The 26,978-nt window shown below is 39.8% G+C and overlaps 3 protein-coding genes and 1 pseudogene across 6 annotated transcripts in view; 1 reads left to right on the plus strand and 3 right to left on the minus strand.

Moving 5' to 3' along the window:
• Positions 1-2,961: 2,961 nt before the first annotated feature.
• Positions 2,962-9,410, minus strand: LOC135525032 (hematopoietic SH2 domain-containing protein homolog; annotated as a pseudogene).
• A 5,326-nt stretch (positions 9,411-14,736) lies between these two features.
• Positions 14,737-23,577, minus strand: LOC135524587 (ras-related protein Rab-8A-like). The gene is made up of 8 exons (XM_064952260.1): positions 23,366-23,577; positions 22,470-22,530; positions 22,258-22,318; positions 21,246-21,323; positions 18,681-18,770; positions 18,328-18,393; positions 18,135-18,185; positions 14,737-18,050 (listed from the first exon to the last, which is right to left on the minus strand). The coding sequence occupies exons 1-8, from the start codon at positions 23,487-23,489 to the stop codon at positions 17,961-17,963; spliced, it is 621 nt and encodes a 206-aa protein (XP_064808332.1). The 5' UTR covers positions 23,490-23,577; the 3' UTR covers positions 14,737-17,960.
• A 52-nt stretch (positions 23,578-23,629) lies between these two features.
• On the plus strand, positions 23,630-25,891 carry LOC135524586 (small ribosomal subunit protein eS27-like). Of its 2 annotated transcripts, XM_064952259.1 has the most exons (4): positions 23,634-23,819; positions 24,914-25,022; positions 25,230-25,340; positions 25,467-25,891. In XM_064952259.1, exons 1-4 carry the CDS (start codon positions 23,814-23,816, stop codon positions 25,493-25,495), a joined length of 255 nt encoding a protein of 84 aa, XP_064808331.1. In that variant the 5' UTR covers positions 23,634-23,813; the 3' UTR covers positions 25,496-25,891. The 2 variants fall into 2 exon arrangements, with proteins under 2 accessions (XP_064808330.1, XP_064808331.1); XM_064952258.1 differs by lacking the exon at positions 25,467-25,891 and having other exon boundaries at positions 23,630-23,819; positions 25,230-25,405.
• Positions 25,759-26,978, minus strand: part of LOC135524585 (tropomyosin alpha-4 chain-like) — a 30,631-nt gene continuing 29,411 nt past the window's right edge. For all 3 annotated transcript variants that reach the window (XM_064952252.1, XM_064952253.1, XM_064952254.1), the window contains one exon: positions 25,759-26,927. In XM_064952252.1, the coding sequence (XP_064808324.1) occupies positions 26,845-26,927 (83 nt within the window). In that variant the 3' untranslated portion in view covers positions 25,759-26,844. The remainder of the gene's footprint in view (positions 26,928-26,978) is intronic.

The following is a 26,978-nucleotide window of genomic DNA, read 5'->3' on the forward strand; positions in this document are numbered from 1 at the left end:
TGTACGATTTTTTTTTTAAATTAATTTATTTGCAAAATATGGTGGAAAATAAGTATTTGGTCACCTACAAACAAGCAAGATTTCTGGCTCTCACAGACCTGTAACTTCTTCTTTAAGAGGCTCCTCTGTCCTCCACTCGATACCTGTATTAATGGCACCTGTTTGAACTTGTTATCAGTATAAAAGACACCTGTCCACAACCTCAAACAGTCACACTCCAAACTCCACTATGGCCAAGACCAAAGAGCTGTCAAAGGACACCAGAAACAAAATTGTATACCTGCACCAGGCTGGGAAGACTGAATCTGCAATAGGTAAGCAGCTTGGTTTGAAGAAATCAACTGTGGGAGCAATTATTAGGAAATGGAAGACATACAAGACCACTGATAATCTCCCTCGATCTGGGGCTCCACGCAAGATCTCACCCCGTGGGGTCAAAATGATCACAAGAACGGTGAGCAAAAATCCCAGAACCACACGGAGGGACATAGTGAATGACCTGCAGAGAGCTGGGACCAAAGTAACAAAGCCTACCATCAGTAACACATCAGTAACCGCCAGGGACTCAAATCCTGCAGTGCCAGACGTGTCCCCCTGCTTAAGCCAGTACATGTCCAGGCCCGTCTGAAGTTTGCTAGAGAGCATTTGGATGATCCAGAAGAAGATTGGGAGAATGTCATATGGTCAGATGAAACCAAAATATAACTTTTTGGTTAAAAACTCAACTCGTCGTGTTTGGAGGACAAAGAATGCTGAGTTGCATCCAAAGAACACCATACCTACTGTGAAGCATGGGGGTGGAAACATCATGCTTTGGGGCTGTTATTCTGCAAAGGGACCAGGACGACTGATCCGTGTAAAGGAAAGAATGAATGGGGCCATGTATCGTGAGATTTTGAGTGAAAACCTCCTTCCATCAGCAAGAGCATTGAAGATGAAACGTGGCTGGGTCTTTCAGCATGACAATGATCCCAAAACACACCGCCCGGGCAATGAAGGAGTGGCTTCGTAAGAAGCATTTCAAGGTCCTGGAGTGGCCTAGCCAGTCTCCAGATCTCAACCCCATAGAAAATCTTTGGAGGGAGTTGAAAGTCCGTGTTGCCCAGCAACAGCCCCAAAACATCACTGCTCTGGAGGAGATCTGCATGGAGGAATGGGCCAAAATACCAGCAACAGTGTGTGAAAACCTTGTGAAGACAGAAAACGTTTGACCTCTGTCATTGCCAACAAAGGGTATATAACAAAGTATTGAGAGAAACTTTTGTTATTGACCAAATACTTATTTTCCACCATAATTTGCAAATAAATTCATGAAAAATCCTACAATGTGATTTTCTGGATTTTTTCTTCTCATTTTGTCTGTCATATTTGAAGTGTACCTATGATGAAAATTACAGGCCTCTCTCATCTTTTTAAGTGGGAGAACTGACTAAATACTTTTTTGCCCCACTGTATACTAATGCAACAAGTCCAGTGTTCATCTGTATGTAAGAGAAACTGGAGGGAGGGTTTACTTGGCCCTGGCAGAAAGACCACTATTTCATAGACACTATTCAATCAATGGAATCAATTGCAATCAATTGCCAACCCCAACCCCAAGCCCCAGAGACCCAAATCAGTCCCACAGACACAGATGAGACTGTACGGAGAAACTTTATTCAATGCATAAACAGTTTTAAAACAATCTTGTAATATTCTACCATAATCCCCCATTTTGAGACTTGTCTCAACTTTAAAGAAAATATGTTTTAAAAACACATGAATACAAATGTAGAAAAACACATCAGGCATGAAACAACTTCTAACTTAAATATATAAAAATAACTTCCTTGCACTATTATATTACCATTGTAAATGACCATCCGTTGGTTCATTGTGTTTAACCTTAACAAATTATTGGTAAATTTTTAAATCGGTATGAGACACAATCACATTGACACTGAGCATACTCCCATTGGTCAGCATGGTGGAAATAACTAAACTCAGCAAAAAAAGAAATGTCAACTGCATTTATTTTCAGCAAACCTTACATGTGTAAATATTTGTATGAACATAACAAGATTCAACAACAGAGACATAAACTGAACAAGTTCCACGGACATATGTCAAACAGAAAGGGAGTAATGTGTCCCTGAACAAAGGTACAAAAGTAACCGTCGGTATCTGGTGTGGCCACCAGCTACATTAAGCACTGCAGTGCATCTCATCCTCATGGACTGCACTATATTTTACAGTTCTTGCTGTGAGATGGTACCCCACTCTTCGACCAAGGCACCTGCAAGTTCCCGGACATTTCTGGGAGAATGGCCCTAGCCCTCACCCTCTGATCAAACAGGTTCCAGACGTGCTCAATGAGATTGAGATCCGGGCTCTTTGCTGGCCATGGCATTCCTGTCTTGCATGAAATCACGCACAGAACGAGCAGTATGGCTGGTGGCATTGTCAAGCTGGAGGGTTATGTCAGGATGAGCCTGCAGGAAGGGTACCACATCAGGGAGGAGGATGTCTTCCCCGTTACGCACAGTGTTGATTGCCTGCAATGACAACAAGCTCAGTCTGATGATGCTTTGACACACCACCCCAGACCATGACAGATCCCCCACCTCCAAATTGATCCCGCTCCAGAGTACAGGCCCTGGTGTTATGCTCATTCCTTCAACGATAAACGCGAATCCGACCATCACCCATGGTGAGATAAAATCGTGACTCGTCAGTGAAGAGCAATTTTTGCCAGTCCTGTCAGGTCCAGCGACGATGGATTTCTGCCCATAGGCGACATTGTTGCTGGTGATGTCTGGTGAGGACCTGCCTTACAACAGGCCTACAAGCCCTCAGTCCAGTCTTTCTCAGTCTATTGCGGACAGTCTGAGCACTGGAGGGATTGTGCGTTCCTGGTGTAACTCGGGCAGTTGTTGTTGCCATCCTGTATCTGAACTGCAGGTGTGATGCTCAGATGTACCAATCCTGTGCAGGTGTTGTTACACCTTGTCTGCCACTGCGAGGACTATCATCTGTCCATCCTGTCTCCCTGTAGCGCTGTCTTAGGCGTCTCGCAGTACGGACATTGCAATTTATTGCCCTGGCCAAATCTGCAGTCCTCATGCCTCCTTGCAGCATGCCTAAGGCACGTTCACGCTGATGAGCAGGGACCCTGGGCATCTTTCTTCAGCTGTTTTTCAGAGTCAGTAGAAAGGCCTCTTTAGTGTCCTAACTCTATGAAGTTATTTAGATTTTTATGAATTATCTTTGAAAGACAGGATCCTGAAAAGGGGATATTTATTTTCTTGCTGAGTTTATTTCCATCTGTATAGCACCACCTGAAGAAACTAAAATGAGCATATTTTGGACTCTGGGTTTAAGTAAAGGTTCTTCAGGTTTGTGCCTAATGAACATGATCCAGGACAAGCATCATGATCCCACTATTGATTTATTTATATTTATTTTATTTCAGCTTTATTTCACCAGGTAGGCCAGTTGAGAACAGGTTTTCATTTACAACTGTGACCTGGCCAAGATAATGCAAAGCAGTGGGACAAAAACAACAACAGAGATGCACATGGGATTAACAAACGTACAGTTAAAAACACAATATAAAATATATGTACTGTGTGTGCAAATGTGGTACGGTTCGGGAGGTAAGGCAATAAATAGGCCATAGTGGCGAAATAATTACAATTTAGCATTAACACTGGAGTGATAGATGTGCAGATGATGATGTGCAAGTAGAGATAATGGGGTGCAAAAGAGCAAAAAAATAAATAACAATATGGGGATGAGGTAGTTGGGTGTGCTATTTACAGATGGGCTGTGTACAGGTACAGTGACCGGTAAGCTGCTCTGACAGCTGATGCATAAAGTTTGTGAGGGAGATATGTCTCCAACTTAAGTGATTTTGGAATTCATTCCAGTCATTGGCAGCAGAGAACTGAAAGGAAAGGCAGCCAAAGGAGGTGTTGGCTTTGGGTATGACCAGGGAAAAATACCTGCTGGAGCGCATGCTATGGGTGGGTGTTTCTATCGTGACCAGTGAGCTGAGATAAGGCGGGGCTTTACCTAGCAAAGACCTTAAAGATGACCTAGAGCCAGTAGGTTTGGCGACGAATATGTAGTGAGGGCCAACCAACGAGAGCATACAGGTCGCAGTGGTGGGTAGTATACGGGGCTTTGGTGACAAAACAGATGGCACTGTGATAGACTGCATCCAATTTGCTGAGTAGAGTGTTGGAGGCTATTTTGTAAATTACATCACCTAAGTCAAGGATCGGTAGGATGTTCAATTTTACGAGGGTATGTTTGCAAGTATGAGTGAAGGAGGATTTGTTGCGAAATAGGAAGACGATTCTAGATTTAATTTTGGATTGGAGATGTTTAATGTGAGTCTGGAAGAAGAGTTTACAGTCTAACTAGACACTTAGGTATTTGTAGTTGTCCACATATTCTAAGTCAGAACCGTCCAGATTAGTGATGCTAGGTGGGCGGGCAGCAATCAGTTGAAGAGCATGTATTTAGTTTTACAAGCATTAAAGAGCAGTTGGAGGCCACGGAAGGAGTGTTGTATTGCATTGAATCTCGTTTGGAGGTTTGTTAACACAGTTTCCAAGGAAGGGCCAGATGTATACAGAATGGTGTCGTCTGTTTAGAAGTGGATCAGAGAATCACCAGCAGCACAAACTACATCATTGATGTATACAAAGAAAAGTGTAGGCCAGAGAATTGAACTCTGTGGCACCCCCATTTGGGATGGCAGGGTAGCCTAGTGGTTAGAGCGTTGGACTAGTAACCGAAAGGTTGCAGGTTCAAATCCCCAAGCTGACAAGGTACAAATCTGTCATTCTGCCCCTGAACAGGCAGTTAACCCACTGTTCCTAGGCCGTCATTGAAAATAAGAATTTGTTCTTAACTGACTTGCCTAGTAAAATAAAGGTAAAATAAAATGAATAGAGAGTTCCGGACAACAGGCCCTCCGATTTGACACACTGAACTCTGAGAAGTAGTTGGTGAACCAGGCGAGGCAGTCATTTGAGAAACCAAGGCTACCGATAAGAATGCGGTGATTGACAGAGTTGAGAGCCTTGGCCAGGTCGATGAAAGCATCTGCATAGTACTGTCTTTTATCGATGGCGGCTCGGAAACCAGATTGCATAGTGGACAAGGTACAGTGGGATTCGATATCGTTGGTGATCTGTTTGTTAACTTGGCTTTCGAAAACTTTAGAAAGGCGGGGCAGGATGGATATAGTTCTGTAACAGTTTGGGTTTAGAGTGTCTCCCCCTTTGGGGGGGGGGGGATGACCATGGCAGCTTTCCAATCTTTAGGGATCTCATGAAATAGAGGTTGAACAGGCTAGTAATAGGGGTTGCAACATTTTCGGCGGATAATTTTAGAAAGAGAGGCTCCAGACTGTCTAGCCCAGCTGATTTGTAGGGATCCAGATTTTGCAGCTCTTTCAGAACATTAGCTATCCGGATTTGGGTAAAGGAAAAGCAAGGGGGGCTTGGGCATGTTGCTGCGGGGGGTGCAGAGCTGTTGGCCGGGGTAGGGGTAACCAGTTGGACAGCATGGCCAACTGTGGAAAAATGCTTGTTGACATTCTCCATTATTGTAGATTTATCGGTGGTGACAGTAAATCAATTAAATCAACCCTAAATCAATTATGGGCACAGTTGACCCACCCCTGCTTCAGGCACTCATTCTTATGGCATTTCTTTATTGTCTTCTTCAGATAGATTCAAAGTTCAAAGTGGTTGGTCCATGATAATGTCCTGATTTCAATGTCTCACCTGGGTTGCCACCTCCTTTATCACCCATTATGTCTTGTCCATTTGCCAACCAATATACCAGCAGCATGAGAGCAGTTTGGACGGGATCTCTCTCCATGCTCCCTCCACGTGGACTCATGTCGCACCCCTGAGAGGAAAGGCATGAGAGAAAAGGCAGTTGATAGCTTCGACTGGATGCTGGGTACAGGTTGCTGGCTCGGACTCACGTCTCAGGTAGAAGTGGGGAAGGACAGGGCTGTAGTGAAAGCCATTGTCACCATTTCTTCAGCTGGTTATAGGGGGTTTGAGGTCCACACAGTTCCTTGGGCAAATTGTCCCTGCTATGCCTAGATACCATCTGTGGTCACCTTTGCAGTAACCTACAAAGAGGACAGATCAGAACAACAGTGTAGTTTAGATAATTTCTGATTCAGGAATCCCAGACAAATTATTTCTGTATGACAAATTACTACTACTAGCAATATTCTTAATAATCATTTACACAATCTGTTAACCATTTTTTCAAATTGGCTTATACTCCCCTATCACACCGTCGACCTCACTGCAGAGTCACAGGATCAGGAAGTTAGACCGCTAAACCTTAGGGAGAAATCTTGATCATCCTGCAGACTCAATCTGGTGAGATTTGTATCGAAACAAAATGGAAAGAGAACAAACACAACAATACACTCCTTCATATATCATGCGATACACTTCTATATATTACTCGAGGTGTGTAAAACATCAATCCCAAAAAACTCAGAACTGGTAATTCCCCTATTTTGACACATGACTCACAACGTGACTAATGTGTAAAAAAACACTGCTGGTTAAATAAAAATAAAACAACAAAATCGAATTAGAATTACTACCTTTAACTCCATAAAGAAATACATTTTATCTCATAATTCAAGGAATAGAGAAAAAGACAGGTTTTCCATCTCCTAGTCCAAATCACTCTAACTATTAAGTATAAAACATATCCGTTATTATGAGTGCTTACATATTACATCAATCTTACCCAAATGTTTCTAGGCCCTTTAGTGAAGGTGATCAAGCCTCACCAGAAAGTCAGAAGTCATTCAACCCCTTCAAGTGAGTGTTTCTCTCCCTTTCCTTTCCCCGTACCTCAGACTAATTATTTAAAAACATTTCAAACATTTTGTGTACCAGGTTTGTATTGGTTTTTTTCAGTACATTCCTTATCAAAATAATTTACAAGTGTTCAACCAAAACTAACAATGGAAACTTCAGAAAATGTAACGTGTGCCCGTTAAGGTGCATCCTTTCTAACCTGTGAAAAACCCACTAAAACCAAATAAAAGAGACCCCACACAATGCATCAAATACGGTATTAACACCACTAACGAATATTCATTACGTAGGGTTAAACTAACTAAATTGACCAGGCCTTATTTCATTTGGGAGCACCCTTAACATACATACTGTAATGGACTTCCATCAGTTCTGGAACAAAGAATCGTAATTAAGAAACCAGATAATAGTATCCCATTATGTGGAATAGACACCTAAAGTAAACAATCCCAGAACCCCTTTCCTGTAATTTTATCATTATAACCTGTTGTTTAACAAATCTAGGACCTTCAAAAAGTTGGTGCTGTTTTAAGATTAATATTCAATACTAAAGTATTAATTTCAATCTACGTTAAATACTTAACACTGTTTCACGTAATGGAAACAGATTATCGTTTTAAAGGGCATTACCTTCCGGTTTATAAAATTGAGTAATAATAATTAGAAATGGTCAAAGAACATATCCCATTTAACTATTCATACCTCTGCTCCAAATGTCCCACATGCATCCCTTACAGCCTGATATAGCCCAGCGAGCACGACTTGCTTTCACCCGCAGACTAAAACATGACATCATTAGTCTATCCAAAAACACTAATAACATATTTCCATTTCCATTATTAGAAAGCATTGTTTTCATTTTAAACAATATTACTCTATATTCTGAATACCGACCTCTATTGGATATTTCCTTTCTGCTTCACACTTAAATATCTATTATTTTAAGATTAACATGCAATGCGCGAAATGTATCAAATAAATCAGTCAATTCCTAAGGGAAAGATGCATTTCGATGGGAGCTAAAATAGTTCAATACTAGAGTCTCTTTCTGCCCACAACTTCAATCCATACTTCCTCTGACTTTACATCTTAATTCTTCTGTTTGTTGGGATTTGGGTCCAGGTGGTGTGTTCGGTCGGGGCCTGTGGTCGTCAGTCTGTATACACCATCCTGGGTCCTGGGGGGCCTTCAGGTGCAGTGCTGCTCTGTGTCTTGATCTTTCTCTGTGGAAGAGCAGGGAGCTCTGGCAGGTAACTCATGAGGTTGGTCTGGCTGGCCCGCGGTGACTAAGTGTATCTTTCTGTGCATTGGCTTAGCAGTACAATCTACCTGGAATATACAGCATAGATAGACTGTATTCTTACACTAACTTAAGTTCTCTTTGATCTCAGTGGATTCAACCTGCAGACATATGTAGGCAATAAAGGCCTACAATGCTTTTGCAATAGCAATATTTCAACATTTAAAAAATAAAACTTTAACCCTATCCCCCAACAAACACACAATGTAATTCCAGCATTTTTCTGATGCTTGGGTTTTGGAGGCTCATTGTGTTTAACTCTGTCTCCAGGCAGGGGTAGAGTCTTGGAGGATGGCCGTTTGGAGTTACTTACTAGCATTTGGAGGCTGGCCGGCAGGGTCACTCAATGTGCTGGGATGATGTTGGAAGGCAGGTTAAGTGTCCTCAGTTGGTTTTAGATGAGTATTACTGTTCATGTGTGGGGGGTTATTCAGCAACACACCATGATTAGGGTTCATGGGTTGTCTTTTGGGGGAATAAAAGTTCGGCATAATTAGCCTCGTCCGTTGATACCAACAACAACAACAAGTAGATGAAAGGGGAGAATGTTTAGTCAAAAACATGTCAATTCACTTACGTATGTATCCACAACAGTGTTCAAAAATTCAGCTCAGTGTGCTGTACCCTGACCACTGTGTGTGTATGCCATATCAAACCAACTCAATTCAAGCCTATAGGATACCTGTGTGTGTACAAAATGAACAATATGGTAGTTTACGGAATCACCTATAGTTCCTCACCTGTCCACAAGCTACAGTCAGCAGCTAATTGAAAGGCATGACAGGCACCCTGCAGTGGAAGTTCACCAGGTCTTGCAGCACGTCGATCCTGAAGTGCCTGCAGCGATCAGTGGCACTAGACGTACAGAGAGAAAAAACAAAATAAGGAAGTGGAGGACTTTAAACTACACTGGTGAATAGAACAAGGGCCTGTCAGTGGGTAATAGGTGTGACGATGGTGTAGACTCAGATAAGATACTGTACAAGCTATGGAAACAGAACACAACTCATTTGCTCATGTACCTATTGTTAACATTTCTTTGCCTGCCTGTTTATAGAAATGCCATTCTTCATGTTTCAGCTGAACAAACAACCAGTCTAATGACACCTCGCCTGGAAGTGTCTCAAATGTACAGATGCTTACCGATAGGAGAGCGTGTATTGAATCCTGCTTTCACTTACTCGGAACAGGAAGTAGTCTGTGGGCTTGGAAAGGAGCATTTCCTCAGCAACCCTGCAGCGAATAGACACGGCCATGTTAGGACAGACTTCGGTTTTAACTCACTTAACTGAAGAATATACAGCATGCAATGTCACAGAACACTACCATTCAGTGCCCTACTGTAATACAATAACAACAGTCATAAGGTATATATCGTACACTCCAGGCCACACATTTTTTGTTGTTTTGTATTTATGAAGGTATTTTTGTATTTACATTGGTCTCATCTAGCCTTGGTTGCTACAGCTGGTAAGCAATGAGTGACAGAGACAATTTGACAGAGACAATGACAGAGACAATTAGAGAACTTACTTCGTAGAAATAATGCCATGGAACCATTCTAGAACTACCCCATTCCCGATTACACAGTCACATTGGAACTCTGAACCAGGAAAGGGCATCATGTCTTCCCTGAGTCTGTGTTCTGTTCATACCCTCAGTTGTGTCCTGGTAAAATAATGAATGTTGGGAATCAACCCCAATTTCTATTATCAATTTGCAGATCAAACACTGCTGGGTTTTTCACGCTCAGTAATTTCCGGTGTGTATCAAGAATTGTCCACCACCCAAAGGACACCCAGCCAACTTGACACAACTGGGAAGCATTGGAGTCAACATGGGCCAGCATCCCGGTAGAACACTTTCAACACCTTGTAGAGTCCCTGCCTGACGAATTAAGTTCTGAGGGCATAAAGAGGTGCAACTCAAAATGAAGGTGCTTTGTACACTCAGTGTACAGTCATGGCCAAAAGCTTTGAGAATGACACAAATATTAATTTTCAAAGTCTGCTGCCTCAGTTTGTATGATGGCAATTTGCATATACTCCAGAATGTTATGAAGAGTGATCAGATGAATTGCAATTAATTGCAAAGTCCCTCTTTGCCATGTAAATTAACTGAATCCCCCAAAAACATTTACACTGCATTTCAGCCCTGCCACAAAAGGACCAGCTGACATCATGTTAGTGATTCTCTCGTTAACACAGGTGTGAGTGTTGAAGAGGACAGGGCTGGAGATCACTCTGTCAGGCTGATTGAGTTTGAATAACAGACTAGAAGCTTCAAAAGGAGGGTGGCGCTTGGAATCATTGTTCTTCCTCTGTCAATCATGGTTACTTGCAAGGAAACATGTGCCGTCATCATTGCTTTGCACAAAAAGGGCTCCACAGGCAAGGATATTGCTGCCAGTAAGATTGCACCTAAATCAACCATTTATCGGATCCATTTATCGGATCATCAAGAACTTCAATTGTTGTGAAGAAGGCTTCAGGGCGCCCAAGAAAGTCCAGCAAGCGCCACGACCGTCTCCTAAAGTTGATTCAGCTGCAAGATCGGGGCACCACCAGTACAGAGCTTGCTCAGGAATGGCAGCAGGCAGGCGTGAGTGCATCTGCACGCACAGTGGGGTGAAGACTTTTGGAGGATGGCCTAGTGTCAAGAAGGGCAGCAAAGAAGCCACTTCTCTCCAGGAAAAACATCAGGTACAGACTGATATTCTGCAAAAGGTACAGGGATTGGACTGCTGAGGACTGGGGTAAAGTAATTTTCTCTGATGAATCCCCTTTCCGATTGTTTGGGGCATCTGGGAAAAAGCTTGGCCGGAGAAGACAAGGTGAGCGCTACCATCAGTCCTGTGTCATGCCAACAGTAAAGCATCCTGAGACCATTCATGTGTGGGGTTGCTTCTCAGCCAAGGGAGTGGGCTCACTCACAATTTTGGCTAAGAACACAGCCATGAATAAAGGATGGTACCAACACATCCTCCGAGAGCAACTTCTCCCAACCATCCAGGAACAGTTTGGTGATGAACAATGCCTTTTCCAGCATGACGGAGCACCTTGCCATAAGGCAAAAGTGATAACTAAGTGGCTCGGGGAACAAAACAGCAATATTTTGGGTCCATGGCCAGGACACTCCCCAGACCTTAATCCCATTGAGAACTTGTGGTCAATCCTCAAGTGGCGGGTGGACAAACAAAAACCCGCAAATTCTGACAAACTCTAAGCATTGATAATGCAAGAATGGGCTATCATCAGTCAGGATGTGGCCCAGAAGTTAATTGACAGCATGCCAGGGATTGCAGAGGTCTTGAAAAAGAAGGGTCAACACTGCAAATATTGACTCTGCATCAACTTCATGTAATTGTCAATAAAAGCCTTTGACACGTATGAAATGCTTGTAATTATACTTCAGTATTCCATAGTAACATCTGACAAAAATATCTAGACACTGAAGCAGAAAACTTTGTGGAAATTAATATTTGTGTCATTTTCAAAACTTTTAGCCACGACTGTACGTACATACCACATTGAAAGCTATATTGATAGGATATGAAAATCATTACATTTTACTCTGGTATCCGTATGCAAATATTAATTTAATAGAGGCAAAAACCTGATACAGCAACAAATAGGCATACAACTTTATACAATGCAATGGTCATAACAAACTGGGTAATTAATAGAGAAACATTGCAGCCTGGTCTCAGACTAGACGTAACATAGTAAACGTAATTCTGAAATTTGTGTAATGTGTTACATTTGGTATATAAGGCAGAAGGTTACTTAATACAAAAACGAAAGGAGGGTGGTTGGTCAGGGTAAATGGGTGGGCATATAACATGAATGTCTATCAACCCAAAGTTTGCATGTTTGAATCTCATCACAGACAACTTTAGCAGTTTAGCAACTACTGACAACTTTTTAACTTCTTGCGTCGAGCAATCCCGTATCCGGGAGCACAATCATAGCCTCAAGCTCATTACCATAACGCAACGTTAAATATTCATGAAAATCATAAATGAAATGAAAGAAATATATTCACTCACAAGCTTAGCCTTTTGTTAACAACACTGTCATCTCAGATTTTCAAAATACGCTTTTCAACCATAGCTACACAAGCATTTGTGTAAGAGTATAGATAGCTAGCATAGCATAGCATAGCATAGCATTAGTTTTCAATGAGGAGACTCTCAGTTAGATAGCAAATGTTCAGTTTTTCCAAAAAAGATGATTTGTGTAGGAGAAATCGCTCCGTTTTGTTCATCACGTTTGGCTAAGAAAACCCCCCGAAAATTCAGTCATTACAACGCCAAACTTTTTTCCAAATTAACTCCATAATATCGACAGAAACATGGCAAACGTTGTTTAGAATCAATCCTCAAGGTGTTTTTCACATATCTATTTGATGATAAATCATTCGTGGCAGTTGACTTTCTCCTCTGAAGCAAATGGTAAAATGCACGCAGCTGGAGATTACGCAATAATTTCGACGGAGGACACCAAGCGGGCACCTGGTAAATGTAGTCTCTTATGGTCAATCTTCCAATGATATGCCTACAAATACGTCACAATGCTGCAGACACCTTGGGGAAACGACAGAAAGTGTAGGCTCATTCCTGGCGCATTCACAGCCATATAAGGAGACATTGGAACACAGCGCCTTCAAAATCTAGGCCATTTCCTGTTTGAAATTTCATCTTGGTTTCGCCTGTAGCATCAGTTCTGTGGCACTCACAGATAATATCTTTGCAGTTTTGGAAACGTCAGAGTGTTTTCTTTCCAAAGCTGTCAATTATATGCATAGTCGAGCATCTTTTCGTGACAAAATATCTTGTTTAAAACGGGAACGTTTTTTTATCCAAAAATTAAGAGCGCCCCCTATATCGAAGAAGTTAACTACTTAGCATGTTATCTAACCCTTTAACTTCTTGATGCACCCATCCCTTTAGCGGGATCATTTTCGTCAACATCCGCTGAATTGCAGAGCGCCAAATTAAATGACTAAAAATATTTAATTTTCATGAAATCACAAGTGCAATATAGCAAAACACAGTTTAGCTTGTTGTTAATCCACCTGGCGTGTCAGATTTCAAAAAAGCTTTTTAGCGAAAGCATACCGAGATTTATGTAAGGACATTTCTCTCAGCAGACAAAACATTACAAACAGCTAAGCAGCAAAGTAGATTGGTCACAAGTCAGAAAAGCAATAAAATTAATCGCTTACCTTTGATGATCTTCGGATGTTTGCACTCACGAGACTCCCAGTTACACAATACATTTTCCTTTTGTTTCATAAAGATTATTTTAAAATCCAAAAACCTCCATTTGGTTGGCGCGTTATGTTCAGAAATCCATAGGCTCGAGCGGTCACGACGGGGCAGACAAATTCCAAATAGTATCTGTAAAGTTCGTAGAAAAATGTCAAACGTTTTTTATAATCAATCCTCAGGTTGTTTTTAACAATGTATAATCGATAATATTTCAACCGGACTGTAGCTTCTTCAATAGAAGAGAAAATGTCTGCTCCACTCTGTTGGCGCATGCAAAACGCTGCTGGCACCCAGCCATCCAATGACGCGATGTGATCTTTCTCGCTAATTTTTGAAAATAAAAGGCTGAAACTATGTCTAAAGACTGTTCACGCCATGTGGAAGCCATAGGAAAAGGAATCTGGTTGATATCCCTTGAAATGGAGGGAAGGCATGCAATGGAACAGAGAGCTTTCAAGGAAAAACAGCACTTCCTGGTTGGATTTTCCTCAGGTTTTCGCCTGCAATATCAGTTATGTTATACTCACAGACAATATTATGACAGGTTTGGAAACTTTAGTGTTTTCTATCCTAATCTGACAATTATATGCATATTCTGGGCCTGAGAAATAGGCAGTTTCATTTGGGTACGTTTTTCATCCAAACATCAAAATACTGCCCCCTACACTCAAGAGGTTAACCTAGCTTCTAACCCTAAACCCTAGCGTAGCTAACGTTAGTTACCTAGCAAACGTTTAGCGGCCCAAAGTTTGCAATTTCAAATCTCATCAAGGACAAATTTAGCTGATTAGCAACTACATACTACTTTTTTAGCTACTATGAAATTACTTAGCATGCTAGCTAACCCTTCCTCCCCTAACCCTCTTACCCAACTCCTAACCTTAACCCCCCCAGTGTTTCTCAATTTGTTATCATGACTCCAAGGGGTGCACGTTTTGTTTAATTCCCTAGCATTATGCCCTAGTTTTGGGAACAGAACTGTATTGAGATCAAATGTTTAATCAATGAGAAAATTTGCAGAATGTCAGCCAAAATCCATCTCTTTTCCATCTTCTCCCATTGCCCGCCAGTAAGCTTCATCTTACTACCATATTTGGTAGTGAGTGGAAATGGCAAGTGGACACTTCATATTTAAATATCCAGTGAAATATCTGTCTTGTGGTTCTGTGGTACTGTCCTTGGTATTACAGCTTTATCAAGCTATTTTGTTAAAAAAAAACATTAATATGAATTCCATATAGGATTAGGCCTATTCAATATACATTGATAACATTTGATTAAGATTCATTTGAAAATGTCTGACAAAAAAATGCAGCAAGTTAAAATAATCTCATTTTAATAAATCATCAAAAGGACACATCTACAAACATGTAGATCAATTCAACAAGATTTATGAAAGTAGGTAACAGTAAAATGTATTTCTTATTTACAATTGTTTTCAAAATGCGATTTTCTCCTCCATTTAACCTATAATCAACTATAAAATTCAAATTGTCTTGAACATGGAATGCTAATTATATGTTCAAAGAAAAGTAATTTATAAACTGAAATATGTACAAATAGTTCCACCAGAAGGAAAAGAAACCTTCATAATAACTGGTATTCTGATGAAACATTTGCCAGACCTTTGTAAAGGTCCAAAAAGATACAACAGTCCGACAAACTGACTGTGCCCCACCCATTGGAATTTAATTATTTTATGTCCTCTTGTGTAAAACACTTGAGAGGACATTTAAAATTTAATTCCAATGGCAATTTACTTCATTGTCACAACTAGAGAAACAATTTGTGATAATTCATGGGGAAGTCACTGTTGTTCCTTTGCCATGATTTAACATGTGCTCCATTCCCTATAGATTTGCGTTGAGAAAAGCAAGTTCAAGGTGACAAAAATAAGTAGAACAGAAAGCTATACAAGAATGATCCTTTGCACATTTCTAATCTCAAAAAGAAGCTCTTTATCAAGTCAAATATTAAAAGCCTCGAGGTCCAACAGTCTCATGATGAATAGTTCCAAAGCCCATTATATCAAGCATCAGGTGAAAATAAGCCACTTCTGTTGCGATGGACAGGGGCAAGCTCCGAGGGAAGGATAGACGAGAACAAAATGCTAAATCCAATATGAAGTCACTTTCCTCCAGCCATCCATTTAACATTGTCACACTGAAGGCGACTTAAATTAAGTCTTGAGGATAGACCAAATAAATAATTTGGTCTTTCATGACAATGGAGAATTATTGAAAAGTGCATAATCAAGAGCAGGCTTTCTACAAGGGCACTTTCATACTTCAATGTTTTTTTCCACTCTGACTACACATTCTCTTGCTTGTAACATTTTAGTCCATTGCCATGTCACTACAGTGGTATGCCGATATCTTGCTTCGAATACAGTATGCAATGCAAATACCTTCAACTCAAAACACTCCAAAATGGATTGTGGTCTTAATACTGGCACATCAAAAACCAACATTTGGGCCTTGGAGTTAAATTAGGACAAACGCATAGCTACCGCTCTTGACTAAAGAAGGGGAGGGGCGATAAGGACACTGACCATCAAAATGACTAACCAGAATCTGAAACGGACCCTTACCTTCTACCTTTATTTTACTAGGCAAGTCAGTTAAGAACAAATTCTTATTTTCAATGACGGCCTAGGAACAGTGGGTTAACTGCCTGTTCAGGGGCAGAACGACAGATTTGTACCTTGTGACCATGCATTCATATAATCTCCGCCCAGCCAGAAGAGTACTGGACATCCCACAGAGCCTGGTTCCTCTCTAGTTTTCTGATATTTCTAGGGAGTTTTTCATAGCCACCACACTTCTACATCTGTATTGTTTGCAGTTTTAGGCTGGGTTTCTATTTAAGCACTTTGACATCTGCTTAGGTAAAATGATTTATAAATACATTTGATTAAGCCTAACCTAATTTTAACCAATTCTTAAATTAAATATCAGTTAGCAGATCAGGACTGTCCGTGTAGCCTTTTCCCTAAAGAAGCTGCAGGAATGGTTCTGGAATGTCACAGCATATTGATAAATCAACAGAAAAAAGGAGAACATAGTAATAAACCTGGAAATTAATATTCATGGCATTTGTTTCACCATACAGTAGGTTGACATTATTCGAGTTCTTATAAGCAGCCTACTTCGGCGCAATTGTCACAAATTTTCTGTCACAAATTCTGTCACAAATACTGACAAGCGTGAAAACAGCTTACAAAAGTCAAAGGCCACACAAACCTACATGGTATTACAGTATCACAATTAAAACAACCAGTTAAAAAAAAGGAATAGGCTGAGAGGCTGGAATGTGAAAAGGGTGCTTAAGAAGTTAAATGACATCAAGCAATTACCACCCAAAGGACTCTCTCTATTTCAGTGGTCTCTACATCATACATAACATGAATATTTGGGGCAATGAGGTACTCACAATTTTTTGGGGTGGAGTGGTATAAGATTAAACACATTCTGAATGCCAAAACTAAAAATATGGTAAACGTATGCATTCATTTGTTAGATTGCAATTCATTTCCTAACTAGACTGATTTTAACTTCCGAGCCTCTGGAACAATTCTGGAATGTAATAGTTCTAATGAATACTGACATTCCTATACTTCAATACAAGGGACTGGAATAAGACATACTTTTGAAAATTGCAAGATGTGCAGCCAATTTCACTACTAAAGTGCAAGAGTACACAGTAAAACAGGGTTCAACTCAATGTGCAGTTGCCGGCACATAAAATTGTTCTAACACAGTTTGCAAACCTTGTGCATAAAAATAATCTGAACTGCATAATGGTAAATACTGAACACAGATGAAAATGTTCAGGTATGTCGTTAAGATGGTATGTCTTTACTGTTAACATTGTAAGACTAACACTTCAGAACTGTATTATATTATCTTAAAGAAATAAGTGGCTTTCTGGTATATTTGTTGGATGGCAAAAGGGGATTTAAGGTAGAATACAGATAATCACTAATTTGATAAAGGAAAAACAGGGATGTATAGATGACACATTTGGAATAAATCTCCATAGTAGCTAGATGATTCAGAAGTCAATCTCACAGAAGATGTCAGATGTATGATGGTTAACTAGTCTTATCATGGAATTAAGCCACTGCTTTTAAGGATAAGGTCAATCCATGTTGAGACACAACCTCAAAGGATCAAATTTGGCAGCAGTACGACCACAGAGCAACATACAGTATCTGTGACAACCGTTGCAGAGAACAGAGAGAGAGGGTGAGCAGAAACCTAAGTGTAATTACGAGAGACGATATAAGAGCATGATGGTACAGAAGAGTGCCTGGTATAGAGATCTCAATCTAACGCCCATCCAACAACACTGATTGATACACCTGACCAATGAAAGCTACCGTTTGTAAACTGGGGGCACATGGTGAAGCAGAAAAAAAAACAAAGCCCAAAGAGGCCTGGGATATCAGGGAGGGATGAGAACAGGGCGAAAGAGGAAAGCTCTGAGCAAGTCCAGTTCTGTCCAGCTGTGGACAATGGTAAGATCATTGTCCTCACAGGAGGGTGCAGCGGAAGAAACTGCTCTTCTTGGGCTGTTCTGTGATCTTCACACCATGACTGCTGCCCTGAGGATTGTTGCCCTCCTGGAACACACACACACACACAGTCAGAACACACACAATACCGCATCTAAAATAGATTTGCACATAACACACACACAAACTTACCAGTTTCTTGTCCATTTTCGCCTTGATGTCTCTGGCAAGGGTCATAAATGCCTGAAATTTCAAGGGGAAAAAAAAGACAGGACAAATTAAGGTCAAAGAGACAAAACAATGTGCAGTCTCTTTCAACCTAACAGAACAACAATTACTGTACAGCCATTTTTTTTTTTTAACTGCTGAGAATTAGTGAACTCACATTCTCCACGTTGATATTGGCCTTTGCACTGGTCTCCATAAACTTGATACCGTACTCCAACGACAACTGCCAAAGGTCAGTAAAAACGGACGCACAAAATATACTCAGCGAACATTGACAGTAGCTCAATCACAAGTCTACATCTGTAGATACTCAAGATGTGAGTCATTGATTATAATTATTGATAATAGCCTACATAACATTTACTGATCCCCCACCTTCTCACATCTGTCTTTGGACAACTGTCACTCAGCAAACATGGACAGTAGCACAAAACATCTACTGTATAGTAAGTTTGATATTAGTCAGGTAGTTTGACATTTTTCATTTCCTGATCAGTGATGATCACCCACCTGCTCCGCTCTGTCTTTGGACACCTGTCGCTTGTCATTGACGTCACACTTGTTTCCCAGAACCATCTTCTCCACGTCAGCAGAGGCATGCTGGACAGGAAGACAGAAGATTGATCATGCAATGTAATTGCTACTTTCAGTAAAACGTACAGATTTCAAAGATATACCGTGCATTCGGAAAGTATTCAGCTTAGGGTCGACCGATTTATGATTTTTCAACGCCAAAACAGATTATTGGAGGGCCAAAAAAAGCCGATACTGATTAAATCGTCAGAGTTTAAAAAAAATATATATTTTATTTGTAATAATGGCAATTACAACAATACTGAATGAACTTTTAATTTAATATAATACATTATAATCAATTTAGCCTCAAATAAATAATGAAACATGTTCAATTTGGTTTAAATAATGCAAAAACAAAACGTTGGAGAAGAAAGTAAAAGTGCAATATATGCCATGCAAAAAAGCTACGTTTAAGTTCCTTGCTCAGAACATATGAAAGCTGGTGGTTCCTTTTAACATGAGTCTTCAATATTCCATGGTATGTTTTAGGTTGTAGTTAATATAGTATTTATAGGACTTTCTCTCTATACCATTTGTATTTCATATACATTTGACTATTGGATGTTCTTATAGGCACTTTAGTATTGCCAGTGTAACAGTATAGCTTCCGTCCCTCTCCTCGCCCCAACCTGGGCTTGAACCAGGAACACGTCAACAACAGACGTCCTCGAAGCATCGTTACCCATCACTCCACAAAAGCAGAGCAAGGGGAGCAACTACTTCACTGTCTCAGAGCGAGTGACGTCACCGATTGAAACGCTATTAGCGCGCACCCCGCTGACTAGCTAGCCATTTCACATCGGTTACACCAGCCTATTCTCGTGAGTTGATAGGCTTGAAGTCATAAACAGTGCAATGCTTGAAGCACAGCGAAGAGCTACTGGCAAACGCACACAAGTGCTGTTTAAATGAATGCTTACGAGCCTGCTGCTGTCTACCACCGCGCAGTCAGACTGCTCTATCAAATCATAGAATTAATTATAACATAACACAGAAATACGAGTCGTAGGTCATTAATTTGGTCAAATTGGGAAACTATCATTTAGAAAACGTGTATTCTTTCAGTGAAATATGGAACCGTTCCGTATTTTATCTAACGGGTGGCATCCATAAGTCTAAATATTCCTGTTACATTGCACAACCTTCAATGTTATGTCATAATTACGTAAAATTCTGGCAAATTAGTTCGTAATGAGCCAGGCGGCCCAAACTGTTGCATATACCCTGACTGCGAGCAATGAACGCAAGAGAAGTGACAATTTCCCTAGTTTAATATTGCCTGTTAACCTGGATTTCTTTTAACTAAATATGCAGGTTAAAAAATATATACTTCTGTGTATTGATTTTAAGAAAGGCATTGATGCTTATGGTTAGGTCCATCCGTGCAACGATTGTGCTTTTTTCGCAAATGCGCTTTAGTTGACTCATCCCCAGTTTGGAGAGGTTAGAAGTCTTTGTTAGGAAGAAACAGTCTTCACACAGTTTGCATCGATTATATGTAACGCAAGACAAGCTAGATAAACTAGTAATATCATCATCCATGTGTAGTTAACTAGTGATTATGTTAAGATCGTTTTTTATAAGATATGTTTACTGTTAGCTAGCGCCTTTCTTTGGCTCCTTGCTGCACTCGCATAACAGGTAGTCAGCCTTCCACGCAGTCTCCTTGTGGAGTGCAATGTAATCGGCCATGATCGGTGTCCAAAAATGCTGATTACCAATTGTTATGAAAACTTGAAATCGGCCCTAATTAAAACCGGCCATTAAGATTAATCGGTTAATACTATTTCTGCGCTAGTTGGATGTACCTGCACCAAAACTCCAGTATTATTCCTTCATAGCTTGTTCTCCATCTTTTTAAATAGGAAGCCAATTTATTTTCAGCACTTCCATGACTGATCAAAACTTGTTTTTTCACAGCTGTCCCTTGTCCCTCTCCAGCAGACATATGGTGAGCAATATGTTTGGAATGTTGATCACAAAATCAGCTTCGAATCGCAATAGTTATTGTATCGGTGATAATACCGTACTTCTCACGGAAACCACTGCATGTCACAATTCTTTCCCCCAACACTTTCCCTGGCTGCCACTACTCTTGCTCAACTAAAGACCTTTAAAACTCCTGTTTACCCATGATTGCATTATGAATTGTTGTGCATTGACTGCTTGTCAGAATGCATGTTTCCCTCCCTATGGCAATCGCAACTCGAATGCACCTTGAGAGAAATATTTATCTAGCATAGAACACATAACAACAAGCTGACTAGGTAAATTGATAAACTATTTTACCATGGGGTCAGTTTTTTCTAGTAATTACTTGTTTTGTTTGCAGGGAAAAAGTAAATGTGGACTGTTCTAGCATCTTTAAAGCGAAATATTTTTGATTGTAGTGGAAACACTACCACGGCTAAGGGCTGTTCTTAGGCACCACGTGACATAAAATGCTGTTTCAGCGAATAAGCATCCAGGAAACAAACTACTATAATTTCTGATAATTACCTCCTCTATATTCCTTATCCAGTTTTTGATGTTGTCAAACGACTTCTCATTGGTGATGTCATAGACCAACATGATGCCCTGGGGAGAAAAACAGAGACTTGGTAAACAACAACCACTTTAACAATGAATGTCAGATACTAACATCCTGTTAAACTTAAGACTTGTACACCTCAGTAAAAAGCTAATTGTTATGAAGGGCCTGAACAGGAATCCAGTGCGATTTTACACCTCCCATGAATGATCTCAGGTATGTAGTGCTCAAAAAAAAAAAAAAGAGGGACTCTAACTAGTGTGCAATCTAGGCCTAACAAATTGATCGCCATTAATGTCTCTGAATATGGATTTTTTTTCTTATAATCTAAACTACATTCTCAATGATGTAAAGTACTTAAGTAAAAATACTTTAAAGTACTGCTTAAGTAGTTTTTTGGAGCAACTGTACTTTATACTTGACAACTTTTACTCCACTACATTCCAAAAGAAAGTAATGTACTTTTTACTCCTTACATTTTCCCTGGCACCCAAAAGTACTAGCTACATTTTGAATGCTTAGGAAAATTGTCTAATTCACGCACTTATCAAGAGAACATCCCTGGTCATCCCTACTGCCTCTGATCTGGCAGATTCAACTTAACACAAATGCTTTGTTTGTAAGTTATGTCTGAGTGTTGAAATGTGTCCAGGCTATCCATAAATTAAAAAAATAAAATAAATTCAAGCCATCTGGTTTGCTTAATATAAGGAATTCGAAATGATTAATACTTTTACTTTTGATACTTAACTATATTTTAGCAGTAACATTTACTTTTGATACTTAAGTACATTTAAAACCAAATACTTTTAGACTTTTACCAAAGTAGTATTTTACTGGGTGACTTTCACTTGAGTCATTGTCTTTTAAAAAGGTATCTTTACTCTTACTCAAGTATCTTACTGATTCTCATGTAGGTATATGTGCTTTGTAGTACATTTGCAAAATTTGTGAGGGGCATAGTAAAGCAAAGTGACTGACCATGGCTCCTCTGTAGTATGCCGTTGTGATTGTTCGAAACCGCTCCTGACCAGCTGTGTCCCTGGGAGAGAACACCACAATGAGATCCTTTAATTCCCAGCCCCGATTTTAACCCACTTGTAGAATTATAGGCCAATTGTGATCATTCCCAAGGTGCACTTTTTCAAGACATAATTTCAGAGACATTCTGTGAAGTCAAAGGGCTGTCTTACCATATCTGTAGCTTGATCTTCTTACCATCTAGTTCTACAGTTCTAATTTTAAAGTCAATACCTGAAACAGGAATAACAAAAGTGAGACAATTATTGCACTTCTACCAACTTAAAATGTGATTTCACTATTGTCTAACCACAGAGCTCCAAACAACAAAGGATCATTGAAACACAACCATTTGAGTGTAATGTATTTTGTAGACCTACGGCACTGTTTTATGCACAAGTGGCAAAACCAGATTGCACACAACATTTGCTTGAAGGCTAGCTAGTAATTATTTGGATTATATCATGTCCAGAGAGTTCTGTCTAGAGAGGCCCATCTTTTTAGATGATGCTGCAGGCCACACACAGGAAGTGCACAACTTCGATTTGAGCGATGGCTTGTCTAATGTAAATGGCTGCATAACTTCAGGGAAGACCCCCTGACATGTAGCTACTAAAACGTACCTTTCTGTAATGTTACAGTGACTGTTTTGAACTAGCAAACTCGTTCATGTATTGCTTGCTGGGAAGTAAACTTCACTATTTTCTAACGTTAGCTAGCTAAGCTATCTAATGACTCAGAGTAAGCTTGTTCTTGCTCACTTGACAGCTAACGTTAGTTAGCTAAGGAGTCAGGTGAAGTCGCCTGCTAAAATCTCATGATAATATCAATTTGACGAATGTTGGGGATGCTGAAGTGTTGGTTTTATTGCCAAGCGAGCAGTGTGAAAAGCCGGTTAAGTTAACTAGCAAGCTAGTCCCGAATGCTAACCAAATAAGCTAGCTAGCCAGCTAACTTTAGCTAACTAGCGTTAGCATGACAGGATGGGCGCACACTATCATTGCTGCTAACTAGCTACCCGTCCTCCGGTATAACTTTTCTGACCAGAAAACTTACGAAATTCACATACCTATTGTGGAGATAAATGTTGAGTTGAAGGCATCTTCTGAAAACCTGAACAACACACACGTCTTTCCGACGCCAGAATCGCCGATTAACAGTAGTTTAAACAAGTAATCGTAAGTCTTCGCCATATTATTAGCAATTGCGGAAATCCCGCCCGGCAGTTGTGCAAAGAGATACGTTACTGCTTTACTCGATTTACTGGACCAGTGATTGGACAAACAGCATTTCACTCCTGACTGCTCTGTATCCGTGAATTACCCGCTGTCAATCAAAAGGGTAACGTCAGCTGATTGTGCTCTTGAAGTCAATGTCCCACCCATGAAAATATGATCCCACCATTATCTTCTTATCTTAACAACAACGATATCAATCTGCAAAGGAGTGCTGTAATATTCTAATCAAAGTTGAAAGTATAGTGCCAGTGAGTGAAATAACAATAACCGAGAGAAGCAATGTCGGTAAGTGGTTGTTCTTTGCTCATGCGAGCAATTCTTTGGAATAGCCAGTCAAATACTGTACAACGTGTACATGTTTATTGGTGGTCTTGTTTTGACCATGAACATTGAAGTTAGAAGCTAATAGTGCCGAGCTATTAGTACTTTGAGGTTGCTTCGGTTTCAGTTCGATTCTAAAAAAATAATCATGTTTTTTTTTTTTTTTTTTTTACATGAAATGCATTATGAAATAATATCATTACAATGATTTTAGAGCTTTGTAATGGCAATTCCAAAGTCAAAAGTAGTAAACATGTGTCAAAACATTGAAAATGTTGCTTTGACTCTCAGTTCCACATGAGGTAGATACCAATATAAAATAAGAAATTACTATGAAATACAATATTTCCGGTGTGTATATTACTTTTTTATTTAACGAGCTTATTCGTTTTAATATCCTAATAATATTTTCTCTGCTTAGGCAGTAACAATCAGCCGGTGGAATCCAGGTTTCAAAGAATTTCGTATTTTTCTGTTATGAATTCTAGCTAGGTGGCTAACGTTAGCTAGGATAGGTGTTAGGCTTAAGGTTAAGTTTAGGAGTCAGGTTTAAAGGGGTAGGGATAGCAGACATGTTCAGTAGTTATAAAGTAGCTAAAAAAGTAGTAAGTAGTTGTAAATTAAAATTTTCAAGTTGTCCGTGATGAGATTTGAACTCGGTGCCTTTGGATTGCTAAGACCTTCGCATTATATACGGCCACCCACTAAAACCGGACTAAATGAATTCAAGTAATTGACCGACGTTGCAAATAACCAACAAATATGTCGGTTAATCGCTCAGTACTGGCTAATGATTCAGTCAAGTTCAGCAATAAGTTATGAAGACTATGATTTGGTTTAAAACATGACCATTTAGCAAATATAAAATAGTGCCTGTTCTGGGAATGGAATACATGCCCGGGCAAGCCTCAGAAATAGTTATGCTGCAGTTCTTGTATCAGACATGAGAGGGTGCCCTTGACTTATTTCTCCTTTCACATGGTTTTATATTTTTTTTAATGGTTCTAATGGTGTGAGCTGTGAAAACAAATATTTGTATACATTAATCCATTTTGCAGCTCACTAAGGACCTAATGCACCCTACTTTGGAGGCTGAGAGGCAAAGACACAAGAAGAAGAGGTTGGTTCAGAGTCCCAACTCCTACTTCATGGATGTAAAATGCCCTGGTGAGTATTAAGGATGTAGTTTACATCAACTGCCCAAACTATTTACATGTAGTGTTCACACTATTATTAAATTAGCTTTCCCATTTCCTGATCTATAAGAATTATAATAATTTACAACACAAAAAAAATAAAGCATGAAAATAAATAAAGCATTTACAAAGGATTATTAAGGTTACAGAAAAACATATGTTTTAAACTTTATTCCAGGCTGCTACAGGATCACCACAGTGTTCAGTCATGCCCAGAGAGTGGTGCCCTGTGGCGGCTGCTCCTTCGTCCTGTGCCAGCCCAGAGGGGGGAAATGCCGCCTCACTGAGGGTAAGACTGTTGTACAATCACATTGCTCAAGAACTTATACAGTAGCATAGGCCCATATCAGTGTAGAGCTCTATGGAATATCTACTGATTTTTGACTTTAACAGTCCCTTTCTCACCCCTATACAGGCTGCTCCTTCAGAAGAAAGCAACGCTGAGTGAGATTTCAGTAGTGAGCTATCAACTGTGATAGTCGTAAATTGTGGACCATGGATGTTTTGTCAATTATTACATTATATTGAATGGGGATTATTCAGCTGAGCTGATTGGCAGTGTTTTGTCCTTATGATATAAACAGATTACAATATTGTTCAGATACAATATGCCTTTTTGTAATGAATAGGTATAATATACTGTATGCTGAAGTGGTTTGTCTCTGTGTTTGACATTTCTATTTTTCTTACTAAATAATCTCTTGAGCCAGGTTGTGTAAAAATTTATTAGACTGAAAGCTGGAAAAGTGAATGAATCATTTCAACACAGACACAGTCAAATAAGGATGAGAAGGCTTGATTGATTACCTTCACAGACAACAATAAAACCTTTTGACGGTTCACCTTCTGTGGTTTGTGTATTCTTTGGTTTTGAGAGTTCCCCTGACTGAATGTTTTGTAAAACTGGAGCAATACATCAATAACTAACATTATTCTACTATATACAATAAGTATCCATGTTTTATTACCTTGATTGAGGCCCCAGTGGTGCTTTTTTTGGTTGAACTTTTATTAAATATGCTACCACCACAATATAATACCAGGATTATGATTTTACAACTAGGCTAGGCAGCCAAATGCAGAGCTGGGATAGTGGCAGGCATGTCAGGCCATAGTGGAAAGGAGGTGCTATGAAGCTGCATGTCAGCATATGGCGGCACTTTAAGACCATACAGATAATAGGTTAGGTCAGAAGAGGAGTTGTAGTTTCTTGAAGGATTTGTATAGAATACTCTTTTCACATAAACTATTGTTTTTTTCTTCGCTTTGGCAATCCCTCCACCTGAATGATAGTCACAGTATTTTAGCACCACCAGTAACACCACAGACATGTTCACCATCGTTTCCATGAGTCTTCCTCTAGTGTCAATGACCATGTTAACACACACATATACACCAAAGGTTGAATATTGGCTCATTATTAAAAGGCACAGTCCAACCTGTGGATATGTTCACATACATTGTGCATGCACTAAATTACCATGTCTGTTGGTAAAAGCTGATTCCTGTCAACTGTTTGCAAAATAACTCTCGGTGGAGCTCATGAATCATACATAAATGAAGGCCATACATATAACAACCTATTTCAAAACATGCTTTTGAGTGCACATTTCAAATATGAGTTGTTTTTCTTCTATTCTTGACTCATTGATTTAAAAAAAAACAAAGGGTACAAGTTAAGTTAATCCCCTTTCGCTGGGAATAAGACTTTACAGCTCAAAATGTGGAATGAAATTTATTATTTATGGAATGTTGCAAGACTTTTATCCTCTCCATCTTCCTCCTCATCGTCTTTATAAGCTGTTGAGCTCTTGCAGTGTTTGGTCCAGGACTTGATGCATTCCCAGGTTCTCTTCTTTGGCACCTGCTAATTTTTCTAAAAAATAAAATAAAGACATATTGAAGACATATAGAATGAAAGCACACA

This window comes from Oncorhynchus masou, chromosome 31 (genome assembly GCF_036934945.1).
Source record: "Oncorhynchus masou masou isolate Uvic2021 chromosome 31, UVic_Omas_1.1, whole genome shotgun sequence".
Classification (NCBI taxonomy): domain Eukaryota; kingdom Metazoa; phylum Chordata; class Actinopteri; order Salmoniformes; family Salmonidae; genus Oncorhynchus; species Oncorhynchus masou.

Bases quoted from the DNA above. Each gene is read 5' to 3' on its own strand.
- LOC135524587 (XM_064952260.1), bottom strand. From the start codon at position 23,489: ATGGCGAAGACTTACGATTACTTGTTTAAACTACTGTTAATCGGCGAT. The intron at 22,531-23,365 runs GTATGTGAATTT...TTCCTGTTTCAG, and splicing joins AACATTTATCTCCACAATAG to GTATTGACTTTAAAATTAGA. The intron at 18,394-18,680 runs GTGGGTGATCAT...GACCTTTGGCAG, and splicing joins CCAAAGACAGAGCGGAGCAG to TTGTCGTTGGAGTACGGTAT.
- LOC135524586 (XM_064952258.1), top strand. The intron at 25,023-25,229 runs GTGAGTATTAAG...ACTTTATTCCAG, and splicing joins CATGGATGTAAAATGCCCTG to GCTGCTACAGGATCACCACA.